At 41.4% G+C, this 17789-nt stretch overlaps 1 protein-coding gene across 2 annotated transcripts in view; it reads left to right on the top strand.

Annotated features, from left to right (window-relative positions):
• Window positions 1–17789, top strand: part of ctnnd2b (catenin (cadherin-associated protein), delta 2b) — a gene marked incomplete at both ends in the record, with an annotated part of 125004 nt that overhangs the window by 74347 nt on the left and 32868 nt on the right. For both annotated transcript variants that reach the window (XM_079225404.1, XM_079225403.1), the window contains 2 exons: window positions 9131–9263; window positions 12173–12386. In XM_079225404.1, the coding sequence (XP_079081530.1) occupies window positions 9131–9263; window positions 12173–12386 (347 nt within the window). The remainder of the gene's footprint in view (window positions 1–9130; window positions 9264–12172; window positions 12387–17789) is intronic.

Below are 17789 nucleotides of genomic sequence, written 5' to 3'. Positions count from 1 at the left end.
CTCCAGTGTGTGAATTATTGGAGTGTGTGCAGGTCATTGAATATTATTGTTGTTATTCATTTCTAAAAGATGGTCATACATGTTGACGTCATAGCTTTTGTTCTCAACGGTTGATTTTTTATTTAGTTTCAGTCTTGTTGTCATCTTGGAAAAAAGGTTGACGCTGAATGTTTTCCAAATGAAGTCCAGGCTTGTCTCCTAAACTTCAAAGTGACGCTCAAATCAACAATCAAATATCCGTGATGAAATAGAATGCAGAGACTAGGTGGGGATGGAAATAAATTAAAATAATGTATTGTACCTATGCTGTCTCCATCAGCACAGTAAACAGATGATAACTAAAGAAGTGCGGTCCTTTCCACTGTCTGCAGCTGGCTCTTCAATGACACCTCTATCCTGTAAAAGCCTCGAACAAACATCATTTCGCACATTTGTGAAGCCACACACTGGCACAATCTGGCAAATCAAAGCGCCGTTACTGTGGAGACGGCCTCTTATGTACTCAAACACGTTTCCTCCTTCAGGCTGCCAATAATTTATGGAAACCTTCCCGCTAACACAAAGAAAGATTTGTGCAAGACAGGATCCGATCCAATCATAAAAGTGGCTCATTTTATTTCATGCTCAGAAGCTCTGCGAGAATCTCTGATCCATATTCAGTCACGGGGTTGTGTGGTGTGTGTGTGTGTGATTCTCAGCTCCGCCTGACATCTCCTGACCTTTCGTTCATCTCTACCAGCCTCAGTGGGCCAGTCAGTCAGCCATGCTATCACACACACACAGTCATGCACACGCACACGCACACACACACACACACACACACACACACACACACACACACACACACACACACACACACACACACACAGAGGCACTTTTCTCTTTGCGTCAGTCTTTCTTTCTCCTTCTATTCAGTCCCTCATTCCCTATAAACCACATAGATGCCGTGGTTGGGTTCAGATTATTACTGGTTTTATACGTGTTGTTTTGGTTTCTTTTTTTTTTACTTTTGGGTTTTTATGGATGAACATGTGAAATGCTTGTTCATCTAACACAGTAATATATATCTCAAACATTTCTGCTGAAAAAATGCAACAACCCTCACTGCCAACACAAGTTGAGCGTGTGCAGTGGGATCATGTTTCCTGTGAAAATAGAAAATGTTTGCTGTTTTCAATGCATATGTTTAGACTTAAGAATAGTTTAAAACAGAAATGATTCAAAAACAAAAGGCTTGAGACATTTTGTTCTGTAAGATTTGGTTACCTCGGCCATGTATCCTTTTCAAGTCGACAAAATAAATGAAACAGAAGGTTGCTCTGAACAGAATATATTAGAATACTCTCTGTGGCCGACTGACAAAGAACAATACTTCCACCTTGAGATTTTTGATTTGAGCTCTGGATATAGGATCAAATATTCTTAGAACTTGACAGGCTCTATAATATGATTGCATACCAAATGTTTTACATCCATTTGTCAAAATGAGAGCAACGGAATAAAAGTAAATGATTCATATGGCCGCTTCAGGGCTTGTGATTAGCTTTGTGGGAAATTGCAAATGGTAATTAAGGAAACCCCCCATTGAAATGCTCAGACTCAGGCTTGCAATCATGAGCACCTTAGACAAGCCTAATACATTGGCATGATGTAATATGTGGTTCACTGGTGAAAAAAAAAAGACAAAGCACATTAAACGCACAGGTTGCATGACCAATAAGTGGTCACATGGGCAGTAAGCGCTATTACATAGGGGCATGCTAAGATCAATAAATCAGATCAATCAACCGGTTCGTTGTCTGTCATGTTTACATTTTGTTGCCTTTGCAAAAGCCTCAGTGATTGAGGGTTGATTGCTGACTGTCATAGGTTCTTTCGGTCAGTGGCAGAATGATGTATTCTATTGGATGGCGAGCGGCGCGGCATTTGGTCTTTGAAATAAAAAATAAAAATAAAAAAGACAAACCTTTCAAAAACAAGGTTTTCACTGCGGTAAAAAACAACAACAGTTTACTCTCCCGTGAGCACAATAATCAGACGTTCAGGAATCACGTCATAGGGTCAATTTATTACATCTGATAGTAGAATGTAATTCTAAAATAATGGGGGTGATCAATCAACCCAAATACACATTGTGTAAATTGACATTTTGATTTATATATTTTCACCTGTTATCCTCCAAGTCCCTCACTTTGACTCAAAGGAATGCACACTGCCGCCCGCCCACTCCGCAATGTTACATTTCAAAATAATGTTTAACTTTTTACTGAAAATAGCTTTATTCTCACATTTTGTTTTGTTTATTTTGTTTTGTTTGTGCTCCTATTTACTATTTTTTATATGAGGCCTTTGTCTTATATTTTGTATTCAAAATGGTTTAACACTGTGTACTTTCATTATACCACAGAAGTACAGACAGAACTATTACAGAAAATACTGTACCTGTATCGAGAGAGAGAGATGAGGGAAGAGCGAGAGAGCGAGAGAGAGAGCATCATTGCAAGGAATTTTACATGGCCTGTTGAGTTTGACCAGCATTGTCAATCATTCATCAGTTACTGTGCTTATTATTGTTTCTATCACTTGAATGTATTTTAGATGGATCTCTTGTGGTCTGTTGCAGCTGGTCTGAGGTCAGTTTGTTTGGTGAAAGTAACCAACACAACACCGTATTCTACTCTATTGTAATCTATTCTCTTGGTTGGCTATAAATACGCTGGAGTGTTTTGTTGTTAATCAGCCACCTGAAGTTGTTAGATGTCCCGCTGGAAAGTGAATGCAGTGAGTCAGCACCCATGTCTGTTTATCTTTGACTTCCTTTATCTCCTGTCAGTTCACTCTGCAGGCTTACCCCACCTGTCTGTCTGTATTTCTTTCTGTCTATCTATCGGGGAATGAGTCATCAGACTCATCTCCATTTCCCTCCCCTGACAGTCCTCAGGAGTGGCAACACACACACACACACACACACACACACACGCACACACACACACACACACACACACACACACACAAATATACCCAACACAAATCGCATAGTCTGCTCTTTGTTTTCAAATCGCTCTATTTCCTAAAAAACCTGACTCACAGAAAAATCCCTTTCAGCCCGACATAACAGTGATTGTCGTCTGCCTGCAGCCCTCACATTGCAGCGCCTCGCCCTGCTTTCTGAATGCATAATTCATAGGTAGTTTATTCATTTGGTGGGTTTAATTGTTGGTTTGCCCGCATCTCGTATTGTGGTGTAAATGTTTTGGCTGCGGGTGACAATGGCACGAAGACACACACACACACACACACACACACACACACACACACACACACACACACACACACACACACACGTAAACAAGTGGTGATGCGAGATAGCCCACCTGGCTGGCTGGGAACAAAGAGTGGATTGACAGTTCGTCGCCTGATGAAACATTAGGCTCTCGTGGGGGATTTCAGAGTCACACACATGCGTAAACACACTCATGTATGCGTACATTTTTGCGTGAGGAAATATGTCAGGAAATATCTTTCTCACACGTGTTTCATTTATTCAGTTCTTTTCTCTCCTTCTCCAAAGCTCCTTGACAGTGTTTTCCCTCTTGATTCTGACTCGTTAAGATTGGAGCCATCAGTAGGACTAAAGGGTAAAGGGACATGGTTGCAGTTAAACAAAACTAAAAACTGGCTTATTTATAGGAAGTACAAAAGTGCAGGACAAAAAAAATTGAATCAGTGAAAAACTTGTTGACAAAAGTTTCAAGATTTTTTTGATGTTATGTGATCTGCCTGATTCTGCTTTTATTCATAAAACAGTAGTTTAAAAATGTGACCAAATATGATGTTATGATTGATGTGCCTTCGCAAAGCTTGGATCGGTAACATTGGAGAGCATTGGGGTAAGTTTGATTTTTTTAAAGTCGCCAAGTCGACAACACTGACAAACATAGCTGTTGTTATTTATCACAGCTGCCAAGTTAGCGACTTGTGGAAGACTCAGGTTGACGAGCAGAACAGGCGCAGGAAGGCAGGCCGGTAAAACGATTGAAATTAAATGATTGGACGGGCACGGCCATAGATACAGATACAGAGCATTTGATGGAGGGATCGCTTTCAGGATGTAAAGAGAATTTCAACAAATAAAAATTCTTCAATGCATACCCGCCCTAGCTTTAATATTCATTATTAATACAACAGCATGCCCTCAAAAGTCAAACCCCAATTCATGATATTTGTAGTGTATTAGTAAGATTATAGATCATTATGTAGAGGGTTTCTCTCTACAGAACCCCAATATCTTATTTTGATATCCATATGATCAAATCTGTTATTTATTTTTGGGGGCCAATTTACCGATGTGCTATTTGTTGCTAAAGATTAGAAACACATCATTTACCTTGCTTTTTAATTCACTCAAGAATCCCGAAACACACATACAGAAGTCATTTTTTCTTCTTTTATTCAGTTGTCCAGAACAGCAGTGCTTAAATATGATGCATACTATTTCCCTAAGTGCAAACATTGCCCGGGTGAACTCTTTTGCCCGAAGTTCACAGTCGTCTTTGCTCATCCTGCTGCGATGTTGTCACACAGAGTTTGGGGACCGGGAGCACCATATTCCTCCTGTGTTCTCTTCTCTCTGGAACAAGAGAAACACACACACACACACACACACACACACACACAGTGAGAGAGAGGGAGATGCTGAGTGAAAAGTAGTACAGCTCCAGGCTAGAGTTAGGGAATGAATGAACCATTATAGTACAGCTTTCTGGGGCAGTAGAGAAGACGAGACGGTCTCTTCAATTCATTTAGTTTCACTGCGACTTTAGTTTAAATTCTTTCAGAATGTTGGCCAGCTTTAGAATTTAGTCCTGTTTTATCCCAGAAGAGCAACGCATCGTGCAACACGTCAGCCATACGCTCCTCGGTTTATGTAGGCATGTTGCACAGAATCTATGTTGAAAGTGCACATTTGTTTCCTATATGTGCGCGCATGCGGACCCCTCGAAGTATCACGGCCCTCAGCCCTCGGGTTGAGTTTGAGCTGCAGTGATGTGCCACTTCCTCTCCAGGGCCGCGACTATTCTAGGCTCTCTCATTGTGTGTGTTTTCTATTTTTTTCTTTTTGCACGTTTGTGTTTATTTTTCACCTGTCATATCAACATGTTTGTGCATTGTGGTGTATTTCTCTGTTCTGGTGTTCTGAAGTTTACTTGTGTGTTTTTTTTTGTTTCTATTGTGTTCCTTCATTGATTTAAGTATTAAGGAGGAAGATAGTTCAGATATTTTCTTTAAGTGGGATATATGTACTTGTAGGTACTTATACATAGTCAGTGTATTACCTGTATGGCACTAGTTTGGAGCAAAGCAATGTACTGCTGTGGACGAGGGGCAGCAGCAAAACATATTTTACACACCTTAACAAATCTGTTTAAAGTTGGGGTTGGCAAAATTGGAGAAACTAGCAAGGATTGTGTGGGTATCCAACCAAAAAAAGCTGCCTATTTTCCAATATAAGTAGCTCAAAGACACTCCCCTCAAAAATCATCAAATTCTGAACTTAAAGTGGCTATTATTAGTCCTCACAGCTGCCGATAAATAAAATGATGGAGACATTTTAAAGTACTCAAGGTTGAACCGATTAGATTTTGGAGGTCAAAGGTCACTGTGACTTCACGAAACAGTTTTTGTTTGCTCATTACTAAGAATTCATATCCTATTGTTGACAGGATAAAATTATGAAGCGATGGCATTTTGGACATGGCAACAAGGTTAGGAGGCATACACCCGTGAGCCGGAATAGAAACTACTGCTTTCATGTCCTCTTCTTGATAAAGGCCTCAGCTGAACACTAACTTTCCAACCATAGATGCACTTGGCAAACTATTTGTTTTTAAAGGCAAAGTGTTGTACTAATAGTGACATTTGCAATGATTCAGCAGAACAGACACTGATAAAAAAAAGAAGGCTTTGTGTGTCAGATTTAGTCCGATTGTTATACTAAATAGATTGATTCTCCTTGCTTTGAGCTTTTTATCTTTAGATTATATAAAATTTTCTGCTAAAATCAAGCTGTGGATATTCAAGTAATTTACTTGAGCAACAGGAGCAACACAAAACACTGCAATACAAAAAATGATGTAGAAATACTCAAGTACAAGTAATTGTCGTGGATGGTAAATCTAGTAGAAACAACGAAATCTACTGAAAGTATTTATTTCGATAGTTTAATGAATAACAAGGTACTGTTATTCATAAGTTGGTGGATTTCATGCTAAATATCCATCTGTAAAGTAGCTATTAAATAATGGCAACATAATGAAGTGTACGTACAAAGAAGCTAAAGTATTCCAGTGAAGGACACATACATGAATAAGTGATGAACTCTCACCCCTCGACCTAAATTAGCTTGTTTTCATATTTTCATACAATTACACGTTCATCAGTTCCTTTCAATTCACTGTATGTGCGTAACAACATCATGCATGTTAATCTTGTGGCTGCATATGTGTGTGTTTGTGTAGGAATCTGTTCCCGAGAGAGAGAGGGAGGGAGGGAGGGAGAGACACTGAGAACAAAATGAAAACGAAAATTGTTAAAGAGAGGGAGGATTTCTGAGAGAGAGAGAGAGAGAGAGAGAAAGAGAGAGAGAGAGAGAGAGAGAGAGAGAGAGAGAGAAATAACCTTTGAAATAATTCTCTCTTCCTTCTCCCTTCAATCCCCACATTTTTTTTCAAACGCTGGCTTTATCCCATTGGCCCATTAAGAAACTCAGAGACAAAAGCTTTCTAATCCTGGCTCTTCTGCACTGCCTTTGATGGCTGGGTGTAGATGCAAGTCAATGAGTGCGTACGTGCATGTGTTTTGACTACTACAAGTGTGTGTGTGTGCATATGTGTGTGAGTGTGTGTGTGTGTGTGTCTGTGTGTGTGTGTGTCTGTGTGTGTGTGTGTGTGTGTGTGTGTGTGCGCACACTCTAAACTGCACACCAAGTTTTCCTAGGGCACTCAGTGTGTGTGTGTGAGTGTGTTCTTTCTGTGCCATCCCGAGATTGTTTGTGCGTGCATGTGTTTATGATAGATTAGACTGAACTGAAATTATCTCCGCGGGGACTCCGGGCTGTTGCTGCATCAAGAATAAGATACATCAAAGAGAAATGGGTTCCACATAAGGGTGGAGCAAGCCGGAGTTCTATATGCAGCCCGAAAAACATCTCACAAATATCGGGGTGAAAAAAAAAATTAAATCATAATGTGTGGATTTAAAAGTGGAAAATGAATGTGAAGAATGCATGAAAAGTAGCAGAGTGAAACAAGTGGATAGACAAATCAATATCCATGAAGTACCAACTCTTCTTTCCGTCACAGGTTAGATCAATTGCCCAAAACTAAAAAAGCCTTAGCTTCAGTTGGTCCCAAGAAACCATCGCTGTCAAGGAAACGTGATATCCCATTGCCGCTGGCAACAGATAATTCACATTGATAAGCCCCGCCTCCCCCTTCTCTCTCCGTCCCTCTCTCTGATCCCTCACCGTGACTTTGTTCTCACACATCGCATCTTTCACACGTTAATCATCCGGGTTTCGTCCCTCACACACCCTTACACACACACGTGCAGGGTTAGCGAGCTTAGTGTGTGTGTGTGTGTGTGTGTGTGTGTGTGTGTGTGTGTGTGTGTGTGTGTGTGTGTGTGTGTGTGTGTGTGTGTGTGTGTGTGTGCCTTTAGGCAAAAGCACTGTCGGACCCTGCCTACAAAGCCAAAGCAGCTGGGGCAGTTAGAAGAAAGGCTTCATGCTCTCACAGTGCATTTGAGATGCTGCTGTTGTGGAGCACCTTCCGATGACAAAGCATTCAAATCTTATAGCAAACAAAGGAGAATTGGTTCTGATTCCTCAAAATGGTTGCCAACGGTAACTTGAATGGCCCCGATCACATGTGCCAGCTGTCAATAGAAGTTGATGAAGATGACTGGGCACATTTCTGTCTGTAAAGTATGTAAAATAAAAAAAATAGAATACAAATGGCAACTATGAAAGATCAATTAGACTAGGAATTACAATGCATGTTGTGTACAATTCTTGAACGTTTCGTGTAATACCATCTCAGTGAAGTGCTATGTACTATGATACCACCAACGATAACCATGGACACGATACAAAGTAAAACCGCGACCCCTCAACTCACTGATGGACTCATCTCTTTTGTCGAGTCGCCACGTTTACCCCGCAAAGGCATCGAACTTGTGGGAAATGGTGTTGGTTAAAAGTAGAAAGTAGAAACAGAAAGGCAGAGACAGAAATATGAAATAAACATTATTATTATATATATTTTTGTCTCCTAATCCAAACATACAAAGCGATGAACACAACATACTGATGAGAATACTTACTGCTTTGAAATGAGGTTATTTCTCGAACCAAAAGCCCTGAAGTTCCAGTTTCACTTCTGCCCTCCGTTATTCTGGTAATGTAGGGTGGCAGAGTCCTGGCTCACAGTCGGCGTTCCACTTCATCCCAACGGTTTTAGATGAGATTTAGTTCAGGACTCTGCAGGACAGTCAAGTACTACCACACAAAAACTGTGAATGTCGTTTCTATATGGAGCGGGCTCTGCACGCTGGGGCATTGTCTTGTCGAAACAGGAAAGGGCCAAACACAAACTGCTGGAAAGACAGGGTTGTTTGAAACATCAATGTGTGCAGTAGCATTAAGATTTCTCTGAATTTTTTAAAACATAAAAAAAGCCCCAAAACGGAAGTGCACAATACAGTTTAAGTACATAGGATAAAGATGGATGCAGAAAATGCTTGTTTTGATCCCTTTTTAAGAGGATTTTTTTTTATTTTCTACTCAAGAAATGCCACTTAATTGGCTTTGAATTTGTATTTTTTTCTTGATTCACGTACCAATACAAATGTATTTGTAGCTTCCTTACTACCTCAAACCAACTGGCAGACAGTGAATACAAAGTTTCATCTCCAACCTCGATTTCTGTCTTCTTCTTTTCTCTGGTGAGCAATTTAATCATAGATACAGCAAGAAGACAGGCTGTCTTGTAACGGGTTCAGCTGCACACACACAAACGAATCGAGCATTGCACACATCACAACACTGCATTTACTCTGTGTGTCTCCGTAGAGAGTTCGGCTGGAGGGATCCAGAGCTGCCGGAGGTGATCCAGATGTTGCAGCATCAGTTCCCATCAGTACAGTCCAACGCCGCTGCCTACCTCCAGCACCTCTGCTTTGGAGACAACAAGATCAAATCTGAGGTATTGATGTCCGACGAGAAACCGCACCAAGAGAGAAGCGCTCACAGACAGGGGGTTGAATTCCAAAACTCTGCTTGGCCCTAACTCACCGCATGCATACGTTTGGCTCTCATTTAGTGTTGGTGACTTCCAGTAAAGAGTTCAATCAAAACACACATGAAAACATACTTACCAGCTATTTCCTGAAGCGCGCAGATAGGAATGCAGATACTGCAGTGTTTGATTTTTCTGCCGGAGTTTTGAAAAGTTCAGCTGAACATTGTTTCTGGCTGCTGTTTAGTTTTTCAAATGGGATTTTTCAGTGCTCGGAGTACCACAGGCAAGATTCCAGGGGACGAGGGTGCTCAACTAAGAGTGAGTGGGTGTGCTCGCCTTCAAATATGTTTGATGGTCACGCAACGGGCCAATGGAGGAATAAAGCAACAGCAACTCCTCAGTGCTTTCTGCCGCCGGGTCTGCAAGTCGATCGCAATAGGAATCCAGCAATGTCCAGGAGATATTTGTGCTTGATATATACACATTGAAAAAACTTTGATTAACCTATTCAGCATTTGTTAGAGATGGATACAAGAAGTGGAAGCAGTCACTGCAGTGTCACGCACTGATTTAAGAACTATGGTTTTAATGCCTCGAGTTCAGCATTTTGGCCGTCGCCATTTTGTTTTTTTGCAGCCAGAAGTGACACGAGAGAGTGGAGCTAAGTAGAACTGAACACTCAATAAGACATTTTAAGTTGACCAAAATGTTACAATTATCTTTAATGAACTGAAAACACACTGTGAAAGGGTTAAAGTCGTAAGAGAAAAACAAAGACAACTCGATGGTAACTACATGTCATCAGACACCGTGTAGCCCCGCCTTAAATCATACTCTATTTTATGGTCTATTTGACCATACATTTACTAAATGAACATCATGCTCTTTACTGAGGGAATAAATCGAGAGAGAAGTAGAGTCATTTTCTCATAGACTTCTATACAATTAGACTACTTCTTTCTTTTGCAACCGGAGGAGTCGACCCCTGATGGCCATTAGAGAGAATGCATGTTTAAGGCACTTCCACATTGGCTTCACTTTTCAGAACCAGAAGTTGACGCCTGGGCAGAGATTAAGAAGGCCTTACACTCTGGAACATCGTCACTCATGTCGGCCAAGCAACACATGAATAGCTTGACACATTGTCGATGACCAGACACTGAGCAGGCAGGTTGTAAATACACCCATTCTCAACTTGCTTCTGCCTGAGTAGTGAAAGATTGGTCACAACTGTATTGAGGGGAAACTCTGTCCCACGTGTGTCGCTGTCTGAGCTCCACCAAACTCCATATTAAACGGCATTAACTCCTCATTACGCACACTTAACCCAACTCCGAGAACGTCCCTGTTCCTGCAGCCTATCCCGTCGTCCTCTAGACCCGCCATCACTCAGTGTCTCTGTTCCGTCCGTCTCTTCAATGTCAACTCAATTCAGTTAAATTCCACTTAATTAATCCCCATTGAGACGATGGATTTGAGGGCAAACAAAGTTCTTCAAACAGCAATCAGCCAACAGGCATTAGAGATAGAGAGAGACAGATGAGAAGGATGACTGATGTTTAAATTGTGTTTAAGAATGGCGTGTGGCATTTAGAGCGGTGGCTGCCAAACTCACAAACCACAGGCCAGATTGTTTTTTGCCCTTGAGAGAGATGCCCGAATGGTGAAATTATAGACGGGCTGCTGAGGTACATGTATACGGCAGTCTTCGAGCAGTCTTCGAGCACCGGATGCACTGTAAAGATGTGCTCCATCTATTCTCTTAGTTATGCCCTTTGTGTCACTAAGGAGAGAAACCCCTGAAAGAAAATTACGTGCCGATAATTTTGCAATTAATAGTTTAAATAAATTTCAGTTTTTCTCTATCTCTAATCATTATTAATACAATCCCTTTGGGGGTTTTAAGGTTTTTCAGACAAAATAAGCAATTGGAAGACAATCCCTTGGACTATTGGACCTTGTGATGAGCACTTTCCGACATTTTACAGCTCCGGGTCTGTCGAGTGAAGCCAATAAGGAAATATCTTAAAACCTGCATTCTCTTAAATGGCCATCAGGGGGCGACTCCTTTGCAAAAAAAAGTCCAATTGCATGGAATCTATGAGAAAATGACTCGACTTCTCTCTTGATTTATTCCCTCAATAAACATTGTAAACATGAGTTTATGTCTCAATCTCTAGTTTCAAGTCTTTTTCAATACAGCATGATGTTCATCTAGTAAATTATGGTCCATTTAGAGTCAAACAGACCATAAATTGGAGTATGCTTTAGGGCGGGCTTACTGTGATTGACAGGTCTCACTGGTTGCAATAAGTCAAGATTTCAACTGCAAAATCACCAAACTCAAGGCTTCATAGCGGCAGTCCACAAAACAATGGCTAACATCGCGATGATTACATCCACACACACACACACACACACACACATACAGACGGACATAGATTCCTTGCTTTATAGTTGGATTGCAGAGTGACTATTTTTTTTACACAACCCAGTCATTACGGGGTCAGTTAATTGAGGATATAAAATCTAGTTTCTAAATAGTCATCATCCCAAGTGAATCGTCTGTATGCCGATGTACCTTTATCTGGAGCACAAACAACATAATATACAGGCACAATTGCCACAGTAGCTGTGACCTGTTGAAAAAGCAGAAATTAATGTTGATTTAAATGACAGCAGTTTCTCCTAAAACAGCATCAGAAGTGGGAAACTATTTTATATTTATCTATTGACGTGAACAAGCCCTGATATTGTTTAGACACCTATATTCAATATTTTGTGTGTGTCTGGGGAAACATACAGAAACACCTCTATTGTTTGTGAATTTCTCGCGGTCCCCTTAACTCCATCCTCCCTCCTCTGTCTGCCAGATCCGGCGGCAGGGTGGCATCCAGCTGCTGGTGGACTTGCTGGACCACCGGATGACCGACGTGCACCGCAGCGCCTGCGGAGCCCTGAGGAACCTGGTGTACGGCAAAGCCAACGACGACAACAAGATCGCCCTGAAGAACTGCGGGGGCATCCCGGCTCTGGTGCGACTGCTCCGGAAGACCACAGACGTGGAGATCCGAGAGCTGCTCACAGGTAGAAACAGTTTACTTATACTTCGATGTGTCCATATTTTGCAGCAAGGATCGATTTCACTGCCTGGTCTATAATCTATAAAATACCTCAGGGAATCTGGAATTCTTCTTGCACAGGTGGCAGCTGGTCATACTAAAACAGTATTTCTCAAACAATGGTAATACAGGTGGAGCGCAGGGGGAAATGCAGAATTCTTTTATTTTTTACAATTTTGTTGGGGCATGAACATTTTTCTTCTGCCAAAGTGGGGCGTCACAGAAAAAGAGAGAAACACTGTACTAAACGTTCAACCTTGAAGTCACATTTTCAGGTGCAGAAGTTTCTTCCTATTACTTCTCGTTCTAAAATGGCAGCTTAAAGCTCGTTGGCAAACATGTCTTTTATACCGAGTGAATGAAGCTGAGTGCAAAATCTATGAACGGAAAAACTCCTATATACTCCTATATAGCACAGGCTGCGTTGAGACGACAGTCTACAGTTTTAATCTTTACTATTATTCCAGTATTTCAATATTCAAAATTCCAACCGTGGTAACATTGTCTATGAGGCCCAATGTCTATAATGCATTCAAAACAAACATATAATGCATTATAATCTGCTTACAATCACAGTATAATTATAGTTAAAGTACTCATACATATTCATAATGCTTTATGACAATAATCAAAACACATTGTCAAGCATTTTATTTACTTCATATTTGCTGGTCTCTCACTGACTTTTTATTTTTGTAAGAGATTTTTCCATAGTTGTAATACATAATAATCTTTTAATAATGCATTACTTTATTAAAAAGGTTTATTGTCACAGCATACTGTTAATGACGTATGAAAGAAGAAAAGGTTACGTTATAATATATTATATGCAGCTTTGTGTTTAAAATCTATTATTTTGACTAATAATAATCTAAAATGACAGGAAAACCTTCCACCCCGGTGTGACATACTGTACATGCAGACGCAGCATTAATGTGCCTCTCGTGTACAACCACACACACTGCGAGGATGTGTCTGGCTGTACACACACACACACACACACACACACACACACACACACACACTCACACACACACACACACACACACACACACACACACACACACACACACAAAGGAGAGAACTGTTGACTTGTCAAAATAAGATTCTGTAGAAAGGGCTGCACGGCACTTGTATCCACAGCAGGTTCGACTTCTGTCAGTAAACACAAATATCGTCCACATTGTAAAAGGTGCAGTCGGGGTTGACTATTCTGAGTTTCTAAACCCACCGAGGCCTTGGTTGTAAACTCGCCACCAAAAGGATTAAAGGATTACCAGCAGATTTGTTTTATTTATTTTTTTACACCTTTTACTTTACATATCCTGGCAATCCCTTTCTGATTGGCATTCACGGCCACGGTAAAATTACTGTTTTCCTCTGGAGGGGGATGGAGAGACGACAGAGCTAAAAGAGGAATAACACTCCATTTTCAAACTGATCTACATCCAGGATCCTCGGGGGGAGGGAGCTCATTCCAATCCTGGAGCCAAAAAAAATTAGATTTCCCTTATTAGCACCCACACTCATGAAAACATCTATGCTGTAGGCCTGTCAGGAGCACAGTATTTCAAGGCATGTCAGAAAGCAGGATTTTAGTTATTTCTGCTTTCAAGAACAGTTTAATCTGTGTGTTTTATGGTGATATTAGGGAAAGGTGGAGGCTAGAGCCCTTGTGTATTAGACAGTGATCAGTGTAACAACTTCAGGTGGGAACATCATGATTGTTGGGCCAATTATGATTTAGGATCAGTATTGATCAGACCAAGTCGGGCCAAGTGGGTTCCATTGTGGGCCAGTTGGTGCAGACAATCGGTCGTTAAAAATCACGCCGTGTAAATTAATTTGAAACACACCAGCTTGAACATTCACTGTTAACAGGAAAGCTCTTCATCAACAGATGGGAGTCCATTGATAACATGAAAGCGCAGTAGCTGAGCTACTTCTCATCTGTGGACAGGAAGTCATAAAAGTGCCTCTACTGAGAATGCATTATTTTATAATCCAACTCATTAACTTTCATAGCAGAGCCACAGATCATTAGAGATTATCTCGCTCTTATGCAGTTCACTCTCCTCCAGGCCTCCCCATAGTCCTTGATCCCCTCATTTTCTCCATCCATTATCTCACCAAAATGAAGCTTATGTCCGCCATTTCTTAGCCTCTCCAATGCAAACTGATTGGATGGATAACCGTGTGTGTTTTTGGTACAGTAAACACGGAAATTGATGTGATCACAGTATTTTGGAGGTTGCCTGACGTGACTCTTATCATAGCCTATCCCATAGTCCAGTGTGTTCTACCTACTTTCTGAGTATCAAGACAAAAATGGTGGTGTTTTTTCTAGGTTTTAACTTGTGTTCTCAGCTTTAGAGTGCTCATAATAACATGTATTTGATACCAGAGTTACCATAAATACTCAAGCTGTTCTGATACCGGTATCAGAGATTCCTCCAATACAGTCTAAAATGCTGGATCAGGTCTCTGTGAGTAAGCCATGTCTATGCTCTGGACCGATATCACGTTATAGCAATTATCAGCTGTTTCATGCTGCAGAAACGACAACAACAACAAGTGTCACTCCCGCCCAATTGCTGACATTTTGCTAGCTCTGGCTAACGTAACACTCTCCGCTCGCACCCGCCCAATCAGAACTGCACATGTGCAACTCTCAACAATTCAATTCAGTTTATTTTATATAGCCCAACATCACAAATACAAGTTTGCCTCGGGAGAGCAAGAGAGGAGGATCCCTCTCCCCGGATGGACAGAAGCAATAGCTGTCATGTGGCCAGAATGAATAACGTAACGGAGTTACAGCACATTCAATGAATATGACAGAAATTATTCATATAATGAGTGGTAGGCATGGACCATGATCCAGATAACCACAATCCATTAAGCAGAAGGAGGTAGAGAGGAAGGGCATCAGCAGGGCCAAGGCAGCTGGCAGGACCGGTTCCAGTCAGCCACGATCCATGGTATTGGGGAGGACCACGAATACATGGAAAAAGAAAGTAGAGTTAGTAATGTGCATTGAAGAGACAATCATTTATCCAGAAGGAGAGAAAGAAGAGGTGAAGAGGAGAGGAGGAGCGAAAGAGGAAGAGAAGGAGAGGAGGAGCTCGGTGTATCCTAGGATGTACCCCAGCAGTCTAGGCCTATAGCAGCATATCTGGGGGCTGGACCAGGGCAAACAACAGACAACAGACATGAGAACCAAGCGAGATGTCTCACTCTTTGCTTTGGGTCGAAGCAATTGTTCGAGTGAGACAGCTCGCTTCTCTCTGTTGAGAGTTCCAAAACATGCAGTACCAATCGGGCAGGTGTTAGCCAAGAGTATAATCTCAACCAGAGTTAGCAAAATGTCAGCAGTTCTTTTTCAAGATAATAGGAAGTTACATAGCATGTTTTTAACACGCTGGTATTGTATCGGAACATCTCAAACAATAACCAGTTTCTGCGGCCCTGATTGGACGATTCCGGCAACGTTGAGTGCGCGTAGTACATCAGACCGCAGTTCTTGCTGTCACAATTAACATTTGTCCATATATTAATCGAAACCTGGTCTTTTTCCTTACTTCCCCCCAAAGCCAAACTGTTCCTGTGTCCCTTGAGCCTTCATCCACTCTCCTAAGTATTTACAGCAGTACGTCTCATCAGGGTGACATGAGATTTCTGGTGAGGGACAAACATCTGAAGCATCATTTGGGGAAATGAGAGACAGCCATGAATACTGACGCGAACCCAAACCGAGCGCAGGGAAGCCTCATCAGGGAAGTGAAATCGAGACGTGTCATCGCGCACATATAGGTTTATTTGACTTGAGTGAGTATAGAAAAGGGGTTAGGCTTAGCAGAGATGGAAATAAAAGATTTTTTTGTTTTTTGTATGCTGCCAGAGTCTTAAAGAAGATTACCATATAAATTAGAGCAGCAATTCAAGGCACAGAGCACATAAATCCCTCCTGTCACAAATTAATCAGCTGAACGGCCGACCGGACGCAGACAGACCTCTCTGTCTTGCTCTCTCTCTCTCTCTCTCTCTCTCTCTTTCTCTCTCTCTCTCTCTCAAAGACCCGGAAGAAATAACTGTATCTCCCTCTTGTTTCTCAGCCTCTCTCGCTAACTCCCTTATGCCTTTCTCTGTCTCCACTTTTACTCTCTTTCTCTCTCTCTCTCTCTCTCTCTCTCTCTCTCGCTCTCTCTCTCTCATTTTGAGTCAGGATCACAGTGAATAACAGTCAAGCTGCCTGCCTCGCTAGCTACAGATTCAGCTACCCACACAAATGAGAAGTTTGTTTGATAGCACACAGAGTCAGAAAAAGTAGTTGCTCTCTCTCTCTCCCGCCTTTCGGTTGAATAATGTATCTCTTCCTTGCCTGTTCAGAACTGAAGATGATTATCTGGAGGGAATAAAGCTGCTTTGAAAGGACAGACATTAGCTCTACCTGCAGATTCAATGCAGCGTACAGCGGAGCGTACTGTGATTGCTTAGATGTATTCATGTGATGTAAGCTGGTGTTTTCAGAGGTTGTTGAAGACAGTTACTGGAAGAGTAATTATTTTGTAGCGAGCATGTAGCTCACTTACACCAACAGTTTTGTTTATCTCAGTTTTGATCTACAATTATTGATCCTGGCTGGAACTAGGAAGTGATTTCTAATGACATATTTATTAATTAGTTTAAATGCATTAAGAAACTGAAAGGAGTAATTATTGACAGAGGAAATGCCAGCACCGTGAAATCTTCTCTCTATAACTCCCAGAGCGCTTTCTGTAACTTCTTTATTCCCTTTTTAAACGGTTGCTCGTCATCAGTGGCTGTTGGTCCATCACAAAGCAACTTTTTCACCAGTCACCGCGGAGCACATCATCGTAAGTGATGGGTCTGTCTTCCTCAGAAGCAGATATGAAAGTTGTCAGGCTCAAACTGCGATGGGAACGCTCTGCATTCTGGATGCAATCCGGTCACAATGCTCAGGCAAAGCAAAGAGGTGTGGAGCGGCATCTCGAAAGAGTGGGGGAAACGCTTGTTAAAAGGGGGAACTGCAATTATTTACAAATCGGGTGAAGATCGGTGAAGATCGATGCCATCGAGTAATCTGAACAATTTTTATATCAACTCCCTGCAACACAGACAGAAAGTCTCTACATCTTTTTTGCAAACTAAAAACACATCTTTTTCGACTACACCTTGAATAAGGAAAGTAGCACCCTAGTAGCACTGTAGTAGCACTTCAATGGCACTTACTGATAGCACTTTGTAGTTTAACTTTATTGAAGAAATTGTACTTTCTTGATTCTTGTTGTTCTGAGTTTGTACTCATGGTTGAATTGCACTTATTGTAAGTCGCTTTGGATAAAAG

Source organism: Taurulus bubalis (genome assembly GCF_910589615.1).
Source record: "Taurulus bubalis genome assembly, chromosome: 1".
Taxonomy (NCBI): domain Eukaryota; kingdom Metazoa; phylum Chordata; class Actinopteri; order Perciformes; family Cottidae; genus Taurulus; species Taurulus bubalis.
The sequence above is the reverse complement of the archived record's forward strand: the minus strand, read 5'-3'. Positions and strand labels throughout refer to the sequence as shown.